Here is a 14,610-nt window from a genome sequence, read left to right on the forward strand (position 1 = left end):
CCGGGTACCCGTGAGGGTAACTTTAATCTGGAAACGGGGTCTTTGCAGACATCCTCAATTTAAGATGGGGCCCTACTGAATTGAGGTGGGCCCAAATCTGATTGCTGGTGTCCTTAGGAGAATAGAGAAATTTGGGTAGACACACCAGAAAGGAAACCATGTGACAGACTGAGGCAGAGATGGGAGTTGTGCATCTATAAGCTAAGGATGGCCAAGGATGGACAGCAACCACGAGATGCTAGGAAGAGGTGAGGAAGAATCTTTTCCTAAAAGGGGAGATTTCAATGGAAGAGCCTACAGAACTCTGAGGAAATTAAGTTTCCATTGTGTTTAACCACTAACCTTGTGGTCATTTGTAACAGCAGCTCTAGGAACACCACACACAAGGTAGGCATGATTTAGGATTAGAAATTACCCATTTTGCTGCTTCTCTCAGTAGAGGAAACTCTTTGAGGACAGAAACTATATCTGGCTTGTTCATCAACAGTTACCATGCTCCCAGAACACTCAATGTTCCATGTCAGATATAAAATAAATGTTAGTTTCGAAACAGAATAGGAAAAAAGTGTTGGTTATCTGAAGGAAAAGTGTTCTCTTAAAAAGAAAAAAAAAGAGGAAAAATAAGTTTTTGGTTGTGGGTCAGCAAAATGCAAAAAGGAAAGACTACTTTTGTGTCACCAAGACTGTCCGATGAGAGTTTTGACTTAAATCTTTTTGATAATGAGAGTAGTTGTATGACAGTTTGGGGAACAGATCAAGGACTCCGTGATAGTTTTGCCTCGTTTAATTATGTTTGTCTCAGGTACATTCTGGGAGAAGATCATGATATTGCGTGCGACCAAAACAAAATTAATTGTTTTGCAACTAAATCTGAATTCTAATGAAATGAACACTTACACTGTGGAAACATTTATTAGATTGACGATAACTGGGATCTATAATTAGGTCAAGCAGTTGATTGATAGCAACGTTCAGAAGATTGGTCCTGGGGGTCTTGGGACACTCAGCCGGCTTTATTTAATCCGGAAAATATTCTTGGCTTCTTCTAAACATTTCTCATCCATGGGAGGCTTCCTCTGGCTGCCAGGCTGCAGAAACTTCTTCACCGTGGGGAGGTTGCTGACTCTGGTTTTCAGGGCCTGCAATGCACAAGAGCACAGCTCACAGTGCAGCCCAGGACCAGCCTGTCACTGGCACAAGCCAGGGACACGGAGACCCGCCCCCCCAGACCAGGACCAGCCGAGGCCCCTCCCTCAGCACCAGGAGGAGGCTGGACACAGACACCCACGGAGACACGAGGGTGACAGCGCTGTAGTGTTTTCCCCCAGAGACGTCTAGGGTCACACTGCATTCAGCTCATGTCTCGCCAACTTCCTCCCACACAGAGACCCTGCAGAGTCACTGTCTCGTGCAGGACCAGGAAGAGTCCTGGGTCCCAGACGTCAACCGGGAACGGCCCCCAGATCTCAAGACAGAAGAGAGAGGGCACTTAATTGGGCTGGAACTCAAGACAGAAATCAGAAAAAAAAAAGAAAAAAAAAGGTGAAGCACAGGCCTGTCCAAACCACTGTGTGCTCAGAGAGAGGGAGACGGGGAGAGAGAAGCCAGCGTGGGAGACAAGGAACAGGAGCTGAGGGAGGAACTGGATGGCGGGAGACGCTCAGACAGACGCAGGTGGGAAAGAGGAGGACGCCCCTGGGCTAAAGGGCAGCAAAGAGGAATGAGGACAGAGAGTGTCACGGACCAGGGGCCAGGGGCCCCCCAGCCCTGGCCTCTCCGCTTGGAAGAGGTGAGTCCCCCTCCCGAGGGCAGCCTCGACCCCCAATGTCCTGGGTGTGGCCAGATCTTTCCAGGCCCCAGACCAGGGCCTCAGAGCTGAGGTTGGAGACCTGGGGGCAGGAGGCCTGCACAGTGATGGGGACCCTGCCATGGGAGCCCCAGAGTCCAGACAGCAGATCCCAGGGGGGGGAGGTGGGGGCCAGCCCCAGGCTGACAGAGCTCACCTTCAGCAGAGGGAAGGTGGCCAGCAGGCTGGGGTCCAGCTCTTCCACGTAGTAGAGAAGTTCAACCAGCTGGATGTCAGCCCTGCTCAGCTTGTTGCCCACAAGGTAGTCTTGTCCATGGCTCTTCAACACCTGGCGGAGGGAGGGGTCAGCCCAGGAGCACAGGTCCGGGAGCACAGGCTGGGTGCTGCTCCTGCCCCACCGCCCCCCAGCCCAGGTCTCCTCTGCCCTCACTGGGCAGGCGTGGACCCTCACACCTTCTGCTCTCCCCCGACTCCTTGACAGGGTCCTGGGGGGTTCCTGCTGTCCCCTCCTCAGTCCTCAGGGGAGCCAGGCCACCATTTCCTTCTGCTCCCTGGCTCCCTGTGGCCGCCTTCCTTGCTTCTTCCTCTGGGTCCAGGGCTCAGCCCCCTCTGCACTGGGTTCTGTGGTCCCCACACCCTGGAGTGTGCAGCCCTGAGCTTCATGACCTGACCCTTCATCTCTGCCTCTGCCTCTGTCTGTGTCTCTGTCTCTCTCCCTCCCTCGGGCAGTGATTCCGTATTTATGGCAGCCTCCTACAAGCCTAGTAACTATTGCCGAGTCCACATTTCTTCTCTTGTCTGCTCTCCTTATTTCCTGGCCTCTTTCTCTGGGACCGGAAATCAATCTGCATCGACTTGAACTCCCACCCCTCTGCCCACATCGGCTCTGACTCCTATGCCACCCGTGTCTGTCCGTAACAGTGTGGAAAACATTACCACTGCATGCTGAGCTGCCTAGGGGTGACTGCGTTTAATGTCTGCAACTTACTTTGAAATACAGAAGCAGTTAACATGTTTGATTGGAGGAAAGAAGGATGGGGAGAAATGTGATGAAGCAAATGTAATAATAAAATGTGAATTTTTGAATCTAGGTGCTGAGTTCACTGTACATCCCTTCCAATTTTTTTGTATGTTGAGCTTTCCACGAAGAAATACGGGAGAAACATGCGATGCTTATTTAAAATATTGCAACAATGTGAAAATCCCAGAGGGAGAAAAAAATCTCCCATGGCACCACCACTGAAGATGTTAACATTTTGGCAAATACCCTACCAGACTATATATCCAGGTAGAGGTATGGGTAAAAAATTAAAGAACAGAATAAAACATCAAATGCTATATTGTAATAGGCACTTTTCATCTATGTCATCATGAGGGCCTTTGATTTCACGACATGAATGTACTGAAACTGCAGTAACTACAGATTTCCATCCTGTTTCCGTCGTATGAATGTGCACAAACTATGAGCGTCCCAAGGCCAGGAGAGTGTATTTCCTGATATTTGACTCCTTGAATAGGACCAGACACATAAACAATGAGTTAAAAACTTGCTAACTTAATGAATGAATGATTTAAACTTCTTAGGGTGTCCGTGTTAATCCTTTTGTTTCTCTGTAAGCTTCTTGTAACTCTGACAATGTTTTTGGTGGTTTGGGGTTTTGGTGGTTGTTGTTGTTTTGCTTTATGATTTTTGTTTAGCATGATTTTAGATGGTTTTGCTCTTGAACTGTTCTCCTCTTACCTTCAAAGAGAAACATTAATATTTATACCTCATATAATGATGGGACATGACTTCCTTGGTTTTGTACAACTCCCTTTGAAAGTCTGAGAACCGTATCCCAATTGGTAGCTTATGTTTTCTTGAACAGCTTTTCCTCTGTCTCTCCACCCCACCACCCCCATCTCTGCATCTCTGCCCTCATCCCCTCCATCCCCAAAACGCTACAGCGTTCTCCTGATGGGTACCTGGTCTCCTGTCTCCCTATCCATGGTATCAGAATATTTTCTGATGTGTTTCATTCATCGTGCCTGTCTTGGATGAAAAGCCCCTGCACTGTGTTGTAAAGGATCCATCTCTTCCAGGCTCCAGTGTGGCTCTCGGAGCTTCCCCAGCCCAAGCTCTAAGTAGAACCATGAACTTTATTCCACTGAGTAGAGAAGTCCAGACTGAGCCCCAGTAAACGGAAATTTTGCTGAGCAATTATAACCTGGGTAAAACTGGTTCAATTCTTCCTCACAGAGGATTTTGATAAAATGCCCTGAGAGTCAGGGTGGTACATTAACTTTTGGGAAGGCTGACAGAGGTGAAGGTCAGTGCCCCAGGAATGCCAGCCAAGGTCAATGCCCCGGGAATGCCACGCACTACTTTTCTTTGTCCTCTAATCTCAGTGCCCAAAATGCTGAACAGTCCACTTACTTTTTCAAATGCAGGAAGATAACGGTTTGTCGATTTTTCTTTGATCGCGGCCACCTTGGCATCTTTTTCATCGGGTGGGCACAGTGGCAACAGCAAGATCATTTCACCCAAATCTGCCACACCTTCTGTATACATATCAATCCTGTGAGGCAAAATGACCAAATTGTCAACAATCTCCTTCCTTGGATTCTAGAGTTTAAGAGTAGTTAAGAATGGGGCGTCAGGAGGTGATAAAGTAATTCACCTCCATTGGGTGCACTGTTAATATGCCACTCATTCCGCTATGACTTTTATTAGTTTTAACATCTCATTCTAGAACAAGCCATCAAGCTAGATTTAGGTCTAATACTTTTGTTCCACCCATGACCAAATATAGGGACAGTGCACACTGGTCACCTGTCCAGCGTCACAGGCATGAGAAATGGGTGGAATCACTGCAGGTAACCACTGAGACCCCACGTAGGGTTTTCCATCTCTGCTGTGATGTGTTCTGTGCACACCTAGTGTGATGCATTAGCACCACCTCAATTAATAGCCCAATACCAACACTTCCTCTAGTCCTTTCCCATAGAACCTGGTCCCAGAACCCCCTCCAAGTACTGTTGCCTGACGCTAGCCTTGTTGGTGTTTCTCAAGACTCGCCCCCCAAAATATCCCCTAATAGAGTGCAATTCTTCATACACTTCCTGTGATGCGTATTCCAGGTGATTGTATTGTTTTTCTTCCAAACACGGTTTCCCACACGATGGTTTTAAATAAAAGTTTATGGAAATACAATCCACATAGCATAATGTCACCCTTTTCAATGTAAAATTCAGAGCTCCCCTTGTGGCTCAGTGGTAACAAACCCGATTATTACAGGATGCGGGTTTGATCCCTGCCCTTGCTCAGTGGGTTAGGGTCCAGTGTTGCTGTGAGCTGTGGTGTAGGTCACAGAGGTGGCTTGGGTCCTGTGTTGCTGTGGCTGTGGTGCAGGCCGGCAGCTGTAGTTCTGATTCGACCCCTAGCCTGGGAACTTCCATATGCCACAGGGGCAGCCCTGAAAAGCAAAAAAACAAAACAAAACAAAACAAAACAAAACAAACAAAGGTAAAATTCTGTGATTTTTTTTTTCTTGGCAAAGTCACAGAACTTTGTACCATCATCACACTCCAATTCCAAAAATATTTTAATCACTCCAGAAAGACATGCTGAGTGCTTTTGCAGGCATTCCACATTCTTCCCTCCCTCCAGCTCCTGGCAATCATTAAGCTACATTTGGCTTTATGAATATGAATGGCCTGCACATGTCAGACAGGTGGAATCATACAATGTGTGTTGTCTGTGTCTGGTTCCTTTTCCATAAGAGACCATCTTTAAGGTGCATCTACGCTGTAGCATGCATCTGGGCTTCGTCCCTTTTCATGGCCAAATCGGATGCCATTCTTTGGCTGTCCCAGCCTTTGTCCACCCATTCGCCAGTTAATGGACATTTGTCTTGTTTCCCCTTTTTGACTATTATGAACAACCCTGCTAGGAATGTTTGTCTACAGTTGTCAGTGTGGTCGTAGTTTTCAATCCCTTGAATCGTGGAATTCCTGGGTCATGTGGTAATTCCATGCCTAACTTTATCAGTAACTGTCACAGTTTGTTATATGATTTTCATTTCATTTAGTCCCGTCACAGCAGAGAGGAGAACCCTCCTGATACAGTCGTAGAGATAAATCTGGCTGACCCAGACTGTACCAACATGCTTGATGGAACCCTGCCACCTTAGGCTCAGCCTCTGGTAACCCTGTTAAGGGGTTGGCCCACGTAAAGGGCTGATAAATTAGGCACCTGGTCACCATTCTTCTAATTTGGGGAACTTAAGAATCAACTCTTTACATCCTCCCCTTATTGTGCCTTATCTTCTAGACACGCAGATGCTTTGTCCCTTTCCTCTAGCTGTTGGCAGGTGTCCAACTCAAAAGGGCCTGAGTCCCCAGAGTCATGGTTCCATCATTCTCCCAGCTTCAAGGTCATCAGTGTGTGGAAACCACGGTGCTGCATCCATGGACCACAGCCTTTTACATAAGCACTTGATTCCACTTCAAGTTGACTCGTCTCTCACCCTCATGGGTCTCTGCAGTACTGCATCTCGGTTACACCCACTGAGACCCTTCCTGCTATTGGCCACAAGCCCCTGAAACAGTCCCAGGTAGAACCTAAACTGTTCCCATTAACTGCTGATTTCACCCGGTGAAGAGAATACCATACAGGGCTCTCTCCTTGGTGTCCTTCCCGTAGAGGTTGTACTTGGTGGCGATGTAGTTGAGGATGGCCCTGGTCTGCACCAGCTTCATCCCGTCAATCTCAACCATGGGCACTTGCTGGAACAGCAAACTCCCATCTTGTGAAAGAAGAAAAGAAGTGGAGAGAAACGCTTGATGCATCAAAATGCTTGTTGAAATGACTCAAGATATAAAAGGAAATAAAAATGATAGCCAGGTAACATGTCAGTGGAAAGAGAACTTTGTTTTTAGATCCTTTAATCCTCTTCCTTATCAATTTGCCTTTTACTTTTGAATCTATTATTTCATCTATCTTTTATTTCCCATTCCATGGTAGGTCCTTTTTTGATTGAAACTCATGGAATTTGTGGAAAAATTTATGAGTTTATACCAGTTAGTTGCCAAATCAAATAGGAAGTTCCCATAGTAAGTCTCCTCAGGTTTATGGGATTGAAGCCAGTTCTAACAGAGTCTCCTACATAGGGTTTTCTGCATGCTCCTCAAGTCCCACCACTGGAGAATGCGCAGGGGAGGCCTGCTTTCCCCACTCCACGGCTGCTGGCCCTTCTCCTTGTCTCCATCCTCACACACTCACCTGAACTCCACTCACCTGGCTATTTGAGTCTGCAATATCACTAGGATGTTACCTCGCCAAACTCATCAGAGAAAAGAATTCAAGGCACCTGCTGGGCCTGTGTCTCCCCTGCCCCCCTTCTCTCCAATGCATGTGTTTTCCTGTCCTTGAGTGGGAGGGTGATGTGGGGTTCTGAACAGATAGTGTTCACTCAGGGTGCAAAAAGGCAGGGAGAATCAATAAAGAGAGGGCATTCACAGGGCACCAGGGCGGGTTCCTTTAGCAAATACTCCGAGTTTCAGCCCTTCCTAGTCCTGAGTGAACTGCAAAACCTGCTCAAGGGGCCCCACTCCCCACCTTTCACCACGTTTCTCCCTCTCTCACTCCCACCACACACACACACACACACACACACACACACACACACACACAAGACATTGCTGGTGTTCAAACCTCAGCTTAAGACTTCTACTAGATTCTCCTCCCATCAGGAGAATTTAGTTTCCTGCTCTTACCATTTTTTAACTTATTCAAGTCGTTTGGATTTTCTATAAATTTCTCTTCGAACTGGAAAACAGAAAGAGTCCATCAGTTCTTGCCATTGCATTCCACAGCATTCCTGAGCTAGAATGGCCCCTGTCTGGTAGAGACCACGGGGAGGGTGAGATTTCAGAGTTTAGCAGGGTGCACAGAGGACAGCGATCATGGCCATGTGGAAATTTAGATTAGAGCCACCAAGATAAACCAGGATTTGCGGCTTGCGCTTGATCCCTTTGAAAGTTCAGTTCACCGCCACCCCGTCTCCACCTCTGTCAACCATTAGGTGGTGATTAGGGAGGGGGCTGTCACTGGAGGGAAGGGGCTGGGAAGTTCCTCTAGTTCTGGAGCTTCACTATCTCTGGAAAGCCTTTGTGTCCCTCTGAGATCAGGACAGGGGTGTTGGGTGTCCCCAGCATGGGGGATCCATGGTGCCAGTGACCCCCAAGATCCTGCCACCAGGGGCCTCTGCTTCTGTCACCTCCCTGTGTTCAATTTTATATTTGAAAAGGGGGTCTTCATGGTGAAAAGTTTGGGAATTGGTGGGCTTCGAGCTCATTGGAACAGTTCCTTGTGGATCTACCCGATCCCATAGAGTGAGAATATACACAGAGAGTGAGGTGTGTGGGCAACAATTTGATAAAGCAACCAAGTTCAAGACAACCTAAGGGTGGTGGGCGGCCTCCATGGGAGGGTAGCGGAGGGGGGTGTCGGAGAGGCTGCTGGTGAGGCTGGCAGAGATGGTTGGGTTGTGAGGCTCAGCCTCGGGGCCCAGAGCAGCCAGAATCCTGACCAAGGGCCTCTGGCCAGCCTGCCCCCCAACCCCACCTCAGTCAGGCTGGCCTGGGGGAGGAGCCTGGATGCTCTCAGCACCTGCCCTGCTTCAGCCTCCTGTGCTGAGCTCCTCCTGCCCAGGGGCTCTGGACACATCCTTGAACCTCCGAGCTGGACCACAGCAAAAACTGGTGGTTGTTGATTTATGGAAGGAAAACAGCCTGGATGGCACAATTTGACGTTCTGTGTACTTGTTTCTCCGTGAACTCAAGAAGGACCAGGCTAATGTCCTGTGCCCTCATGAAGCAATCAGGATAGTGTAATCTCAAGGCTCAGGTAAACAGGATGTTAGCAGGCTAAGGGAGCACACTGGAGCTTACCCCACACGACACCACCTCACCTGGATCCCCCCTTTACTGCTGTCCCCCGAGGGACCACATCTCCTGTGTCTCCATGACCCCTCCCCTCCCCAGAAACCCTCACAGAGGTGCTGGGTCCTCCAACCTGGGCAGAGAAGTGCTTATCTCGGTGGCACCCGTAGAGGGCAGCACTCAACAGAGTCCCACAGAAACCCAGCAGTTTGCTGCTGGGAATGTGGCCTTTGAACTCTGTGAATATGATTTGAACACTGTGAAATGCTTGGCTGTTCTCTAGAAGCTCCCACTCCTATTTGAATCACCTGCTTGCCTGCATCCTCACTGGAGTGTAAGCTGTGTGACAGCAGGGGCTGTGTCTGTCTTGTCCATCCATGAATCGCTAGGAGCTGGCACAGACCCTGGCACTTCAAGGTTGCCCAGAAAATCATTGCTCAGTGAATGTATTACCTCTAACGGGCAGTTTGTCACCATCTCCCCTCTCCCTATTTCTGGTTTAGGTTTTAAGTTTAATTACATTTATTTTCTAATGTTACTATTTTTTTTCATTATGGACATTCCTGGCATGTACAAAAATAAACAGAAAATATAATGATTCTCTCTCTCGGCATATGGAGATTCCCAAGCAAGGGGTCTAATTGGAGCTACAGTTGCCGGCCTACACCACAGCCACAGCAACTTGGGATCCAAGCTGAACCTGTGACCTATACCACAGCGCAAGTCAAGCGGGATCCTTGATGCACTGAGCGAGGCCAGGGATTGAACCTGCAACCTCATGGTTCCTAGTCAGATTCGTTTCCACTGCTTCACGACAGGACCACCAAGAAGTATCTTTAAAGTAAACATAATTCCTGGAGTTCCCATCGTGGCGCAGTGGTTAACAGTGGTTAACAAATCCGACTAGGAACCATGAGGTTGCGGGTTCAATCCTTCCCCTTGCTCAGTGGGTTAATGATCCGGTGTTGCCATGAGCTGTGGTGTAGGTTGCAAACGCGGCTTGGATCCCGAGTTCCTGTGGCTCTGGCCTAGGCTGGTGGCTACAGCTCCAATTCGACCCCTAGCCTGGGAACCTCCATATGCCGCCGGAGCGGCCCAGAAAATAGCAAAAAGACAAAAATAAAAGATAAAGTAAACACAATTCCTCATCCCAACTTACACATTAACAATAATTACTTTTGATCAATAAGTATTTAATGTTCATGTTTCTAATTGTTGGGTCAATGTCATAAATAATATTTGAACGTTAAAAAATCAAAATCCAAATAAGGCCAACCACAAACTGATTATTAACTTTAATTGTTTATTATGTTTGATAAGGCACATTTTAATAGTAAATATGTTAATTTCTTTATATCTAATGAACTCTTTTTTTTTCGTTTAGCAGTGCCCACATCATGGGTAAGTTTTGAGCCAGGGTCATACCCGAGTCACAGCAGTGACAGCACCAGATCCTTAACCACTAGACCACCAGGGAACTACTAACAAATTTTTTTTAATGCAAAACTCTTCACAAGGTATTTAGTAAGAAAAGTTTCCTAGCTTGTGTGAGAAAAGTACTTTGAAACAGTGAATTTATTTAGGCATACGGAAGTTCCCGGGCCAGGGACTGAATCCCAGTCACAGCTCTATGGCCTACTGCCGCAACCCCAGATTCTTTATCTCACAAAGCCCTGGCTGGGAATCCAACCTATGCCTCTGGAGCGACCCCCGCCCGAGCCAGGGTCTGATTCTTAACCCCACTGTGCCACAGCAGGATCTCCAATACAGTCAATTTAGATGCAGCTAAGATGAAGGAACTCAGGCCCTACCTCCACTCCAGCTGCAGCCAGGAGCCACCGGATACACTCCATTCTGCCTCGGCCATTGAAATAGTGAAGAATGGGCTTCCCCGCCATGATGGCTGTCTGCTGGTCTCTCTCAACCCGAGTGAATGAATGAATGGACAAAGGATAAAGCTGCAGAAGTCAAAGGTCTTTATGATTTATGACTGAACAACACCAAAAAGAGGTTGGAGGAGTATCTGCCTCTTTCATGGCAGAGGTGGAAGTGCCTCTGGGATGCCTTCCTTGGCCCACATTCTCATCCTCAAATGTCAGCTGCAGGAAATTGCACCAAACCATAATCCAGTCTCCACTGGGTAAAATCTGATTGTCTCGACAGGCTGAGCACTGAGTCTTTGTGAAGATGCATGGGTGGATGTTAGGCGGGGACCGATGAGACAACTAACACTGATTGAAAACCTATTGGTCCTGACCAACCCTTTGGATACAGCATATCTTTAATCCTCCAGCAGCCTCATGAGATAGTTAGTATCTCCATTTTTCAGGAAATGAAACCAAGGTTCAGAGCTTAAATGACATGTTCGATCATAGACCTGCCAATCCAGCCTAGGACTAAGTGAGGAGGGAGGGTGCCACATCACGGGGTAGAGGTGCCCCGATGGGGGAGGGGCTTGCTTCCCACGTGCATCTGATTGTCCACCATCAGTCAGTCTGCATTTTATCCAGCTTTTGTCATCAACCATGTTGTCCTAGCAGATGCATTTATTGGCTATTGAGTTGGAAGTAAATCATGGTTGGTGCAGTGGCCTGTGGTACTATGTAATCTCCCAGAAGAAAGTATTTTGTGAAATGTGGTAATTCTCCTCTACCCATTGCAGCCTCACTCTCCTCTCTGGGCTGTCACTGGGCAAAAGGAACTTCACCTACACACTGTGCTCTTTCGACAGTACACAGGGAAATGAAAAGACAAGTGAGCCTCTTCATCTTCACAGTGTCCACAGCATTGATGAAATGATGGTTTCTTTCTCTCTGTCTCTCTCTCTCTCTTTTTTTTTTTTGTCTTTTGAGGGCCACACTCATGGCATATGGAGTTTCCCAGGCTAGGGATCTAATCAGAGCTGCAGCTGCGGGCCTACACCACAGCCACAGCAATGCCAAATCCGAGCCACGTCTGCGACCTACACCACAGCTCATGGCAACACCGGATCCTTAACCCACTGAGCGAGGCCAGGGATCGAACCTGCGACCTCACGGTTCCCAGTCGGGTTCATTTCTGCTGCGCCACGACGGGAACTCCATGAAGTGATGGTTTCTTATAACACTTGTATCCCTGCAGATAGCTGAGAGGTGTAAAGATGGCCAGCTTGAGGAAATATCTCCGTTACCATTACTGTCAAGGACATTTCTTAAGCCTAATGAAATGGACATTTCTATAATAAGTATTTTTAACCAAAAAAAAAAAAAAAGGCATTGGAATTCCTGATGTGGCGCAGCGAAAATGAATCCAACTAGTACCCATGACGATGCAGGATGCAGGTCCAACCCCTGGCAGTGCTCAGTGGGTCAGGGGATCAGGCATTGCTGTGAGAGCTATGGTGTAGGTCACAGATGCGGCTCAGATACGGCATTGCTGTGGCTGTGGTGTAGGCCAGCAGCTGCAGCTCCGATTTGACTCCTAGCCAGGGAACTCCCATATCCTGCAGGTGCGGCCCTTAAAAATAAAAAAAGAAGAGAAAGAAGAAAGAAAAGAAAAAAAAATGCAGTGGTCAAGGCAGCTCCCCACAAGAATTGCCTCCCTGAAAGGACAAAAGGCGCAAGGTCAATAAACCCTGCTCTGGCCAATTTCAAGGTTGGCCATGAGCTGGCTGATCCCCAGAGAGAGAAGGGGACTACTTGCCAGCTGGCTGATTATAGAAAATACTAAGTTAAAATCTAGTTATGCTGACATTGACTCAGTTAGTCCTCTTATAATAAAGCTTAACTTTGAAAGTCCAAAGTCTGCATAGTATCTCAGCATCACAGTTTGCACCTGCTGTGTGCCAACTCCTTCTACAGAGCATGGGAAGCTCAGCATAAACACCTGCTCTCTCCTACCCTGGTCATATCCTCAGACTGGCCAAAATTCTATCATTCTCTGTTCTCATCACATCATTAATATTTCTCATACCTAAATTCTCATGCTTATTTTTCTAAATTCTTCATGTATCCATTTCTGTAACAATGCCTCCAACAGTGATTGAATAATCACCTTGAACTGTCCCCCACGCACACCAAGAAGTCACCATCTGAGTGTAAAACAGAGATTTCCTTGTACTAAGAGCACATTACACAGATGTATAAAATCAGAACTTACCTTAGGAAGGCTGTCTCCCACCTGGCTCAGCAACTCAATGCCCAGATCACATGGGTTTGTAAGCTGTTGTTGCAGTTGAATAACTCCTCCTCTCTGAGGGGAGAGCCTCTCAGGTTAAAGCCACTCCCACAGTGTCCAGGGCCAAGGGTTCTGTGCTAGATTAAGATAAAAAATGATAAGTCATTCTCTCATGAGGGTATTATCTAGTTCACATGTGTTTTCAAGGTTGGCAATTAAAGATTAAACACAAAATTTCAGGTTGATTGGACACTCTCTGCCAGCCGATGAAAAAGAGCATTTTGAGAAAAAACTTACCGGAAGGTTTTCATGAATTGGATGTAAGGACAAAGGGGATGAAAAACCTCTACGATGGGGCTAGAGGGGGCTGGTGCCATTAAAGGGCAGAGCATCTCTGGAATTCTCTTTCATTGGGCTGCAGTTAAAATATAGGACATCCAGTAAGAGGGAATATCAGACACACAATAAATCATTTTTTCTTATTATAAGAATGTCCTAAACATTGTATGAAACATCCTTCTAAGAAAAAAAATAGTGTGTTATCAGAAATTCACCTTCAGTGTGTAACCTGTATTTTTCTGCTAGGTCTGGAAAAGCAATTTTTTATGTTCTTTCCTCTCTGCCACGCTCTGAGCAGCCTTCCTACCCTCAGGGCCTTCGCACAACTCTTTGTTCTGTTTGAAATACTCCACTGTGAGCTACTACTGTGTTTCCCCTATACTGTTTTGTTTTGTCTTTTTTTAGGGCTGCACCTGCAGCATATGGCGGTTCCCAGGCTAGGGGTCTAATTGGATCTGTAGCCACCGGCCTACACCACAGCCACTGCAACACCACATCTGAGACTCATCTGCGACATACACCACAGCTCACGGCAATGTCAGATCCTTAGCCCACTGAGCAAGGCCAGGGATTGAACCCCAGCCTCATGGTTCCTAGTCGGATTGGTTAGCCACTGAGCCACAACAGGAACTCCTCCCCATACTGTGTTTTTTTTTCCTACATTTATTTTGATGTTACACATTTTTTATTAATTAAATTAATTAAATAATCAAGTCTATATCATTTCTCCCATAGACGGTGAGCTCCTGGTAGCTGGGCCTTGATCTTGATTTCAGTCGAGTCCCCATGGTCTGGCATATACTAGCAGCTCAGTACATAACAGAGCTTTTTTAAAGTTATTAAGGGGAGAATTTCTGACAAGTGCAAAGTACACAGGCTGGTATAGAACCCTCGATGTGCTCATACCCCTTCTTTAGCAATTAGGAACAATTTTTTTTCATCTCTCATCTGTTGTGGGTAGAATGGTGACCTCTAAAAAAGTTGGTCCATGTTGAAATACCTAGAATTTGATGTGCCCATATTTAGTAAAAGGGTTTTTGCAGGTGGTAGTTAAAGAAGTTGAGGTGAGATCATCCTGGGTTATGCGGATGGGCCATAAATCCAATGACAGTTGAGCTTTGTATGAACAGTAGAGAAAATCCATGCAGACACAGCTTGAGGTGATCTGAAGAAAGAGGTAGAGATTAAAGTGAGGCAGCCCCGAGCCAAGGAGAGGAAGGATGTCTAGAGCTGCCAGAAGCTGGAAGAGGCATAAAGAATCCTCTCCCCGCAACTCCCCAAAGAGCCTCCTGAGGATATGCAGGACCTTGACTTTGGACTTCAGGCCCCAGAAGAGTGAGAGAATTCATCCTGTTGTTGGAAGCCCCCCAGGTGTGTAAGCCGGT

The 14,610-nt window shown here is 47.0% G+C and overlaps 1 protein-coding gene across 1 annotated transcript; it reads right to left on the reverse strand.

Moving 5' to 3' along the window:
* Window positions 1–769: 769 nt before the first annotated feature.
* LOC125135937 (glutathione S-transferase alpha M14-like) lies at window positions 770–10,689 on the reverse strand. Its single transcript, XM_047796461.1, has 6 exons — window positions 10,543–10,689; window positions 7,565–7,616; window positions 6,462–6,594; window positions 4,224–4,365; window positions 2,004–2,135; window positions 770–1,139 (listed from the first exon to the last, which is right to left on the reverse strand). Exons 1-6 carry the CDS (start codon window positions 10,627–10,629, stop codon window positions 1,014–1,016), a joined length of 672 nt encoding a protein of 223 aa, XP_047652417.1. The 5' UTR covers window positions 10,630–10,689; the 3' UTR covers window positions 770–1,013.
* Window positions 10,690–14,610: the final 3,921 nt, after the last annotated feature.

Source organism: Phacochoerus africanus, chromosome 9, assembly GCF_016906955.1.
Source record: "Phacochoerus africanus isolate WHEZ1 chromosome 9, ROS_Pafr_v1, whole genome shotgun sequence".
In the NCBI taxonomy this organism is placed as follows: domain Eukaryota; kingdom Metazoa; phylum Chordata; class Mammalia; order Artiodactyla; family Suidae; genus Phacochoerus; species Phacochoerus africanus.

What these genes read in the sequence shown, in the direction of transcription:
- LOC125135937 (XM_047796461.1), bottom strand. Translation starts at nt 10,629, where the DNA reads ATGGCGGGGAAGCCCATTCTTCACTATTTCAATGGCCGAGGCAGAATG. An exon ending in TGGCTGCAGCTGGAGTGGAG is followed by an intron (nt 7,617 to 10,542) that starts GTAGGGCCTGAG and finishes TCTGTTTTCCAG; the next exon opens with TTCGAAGAGAAATTTATAGA. An exon ending in ATCTTCCTGCATTTGAAAAA is followed by an intron (nt 2,136 to 4,223) that starts GTAAGTGGACTG and finishes TCCCTCCGCCAG; the next exon opens with GTGTTGAAGAGCCATGGACA.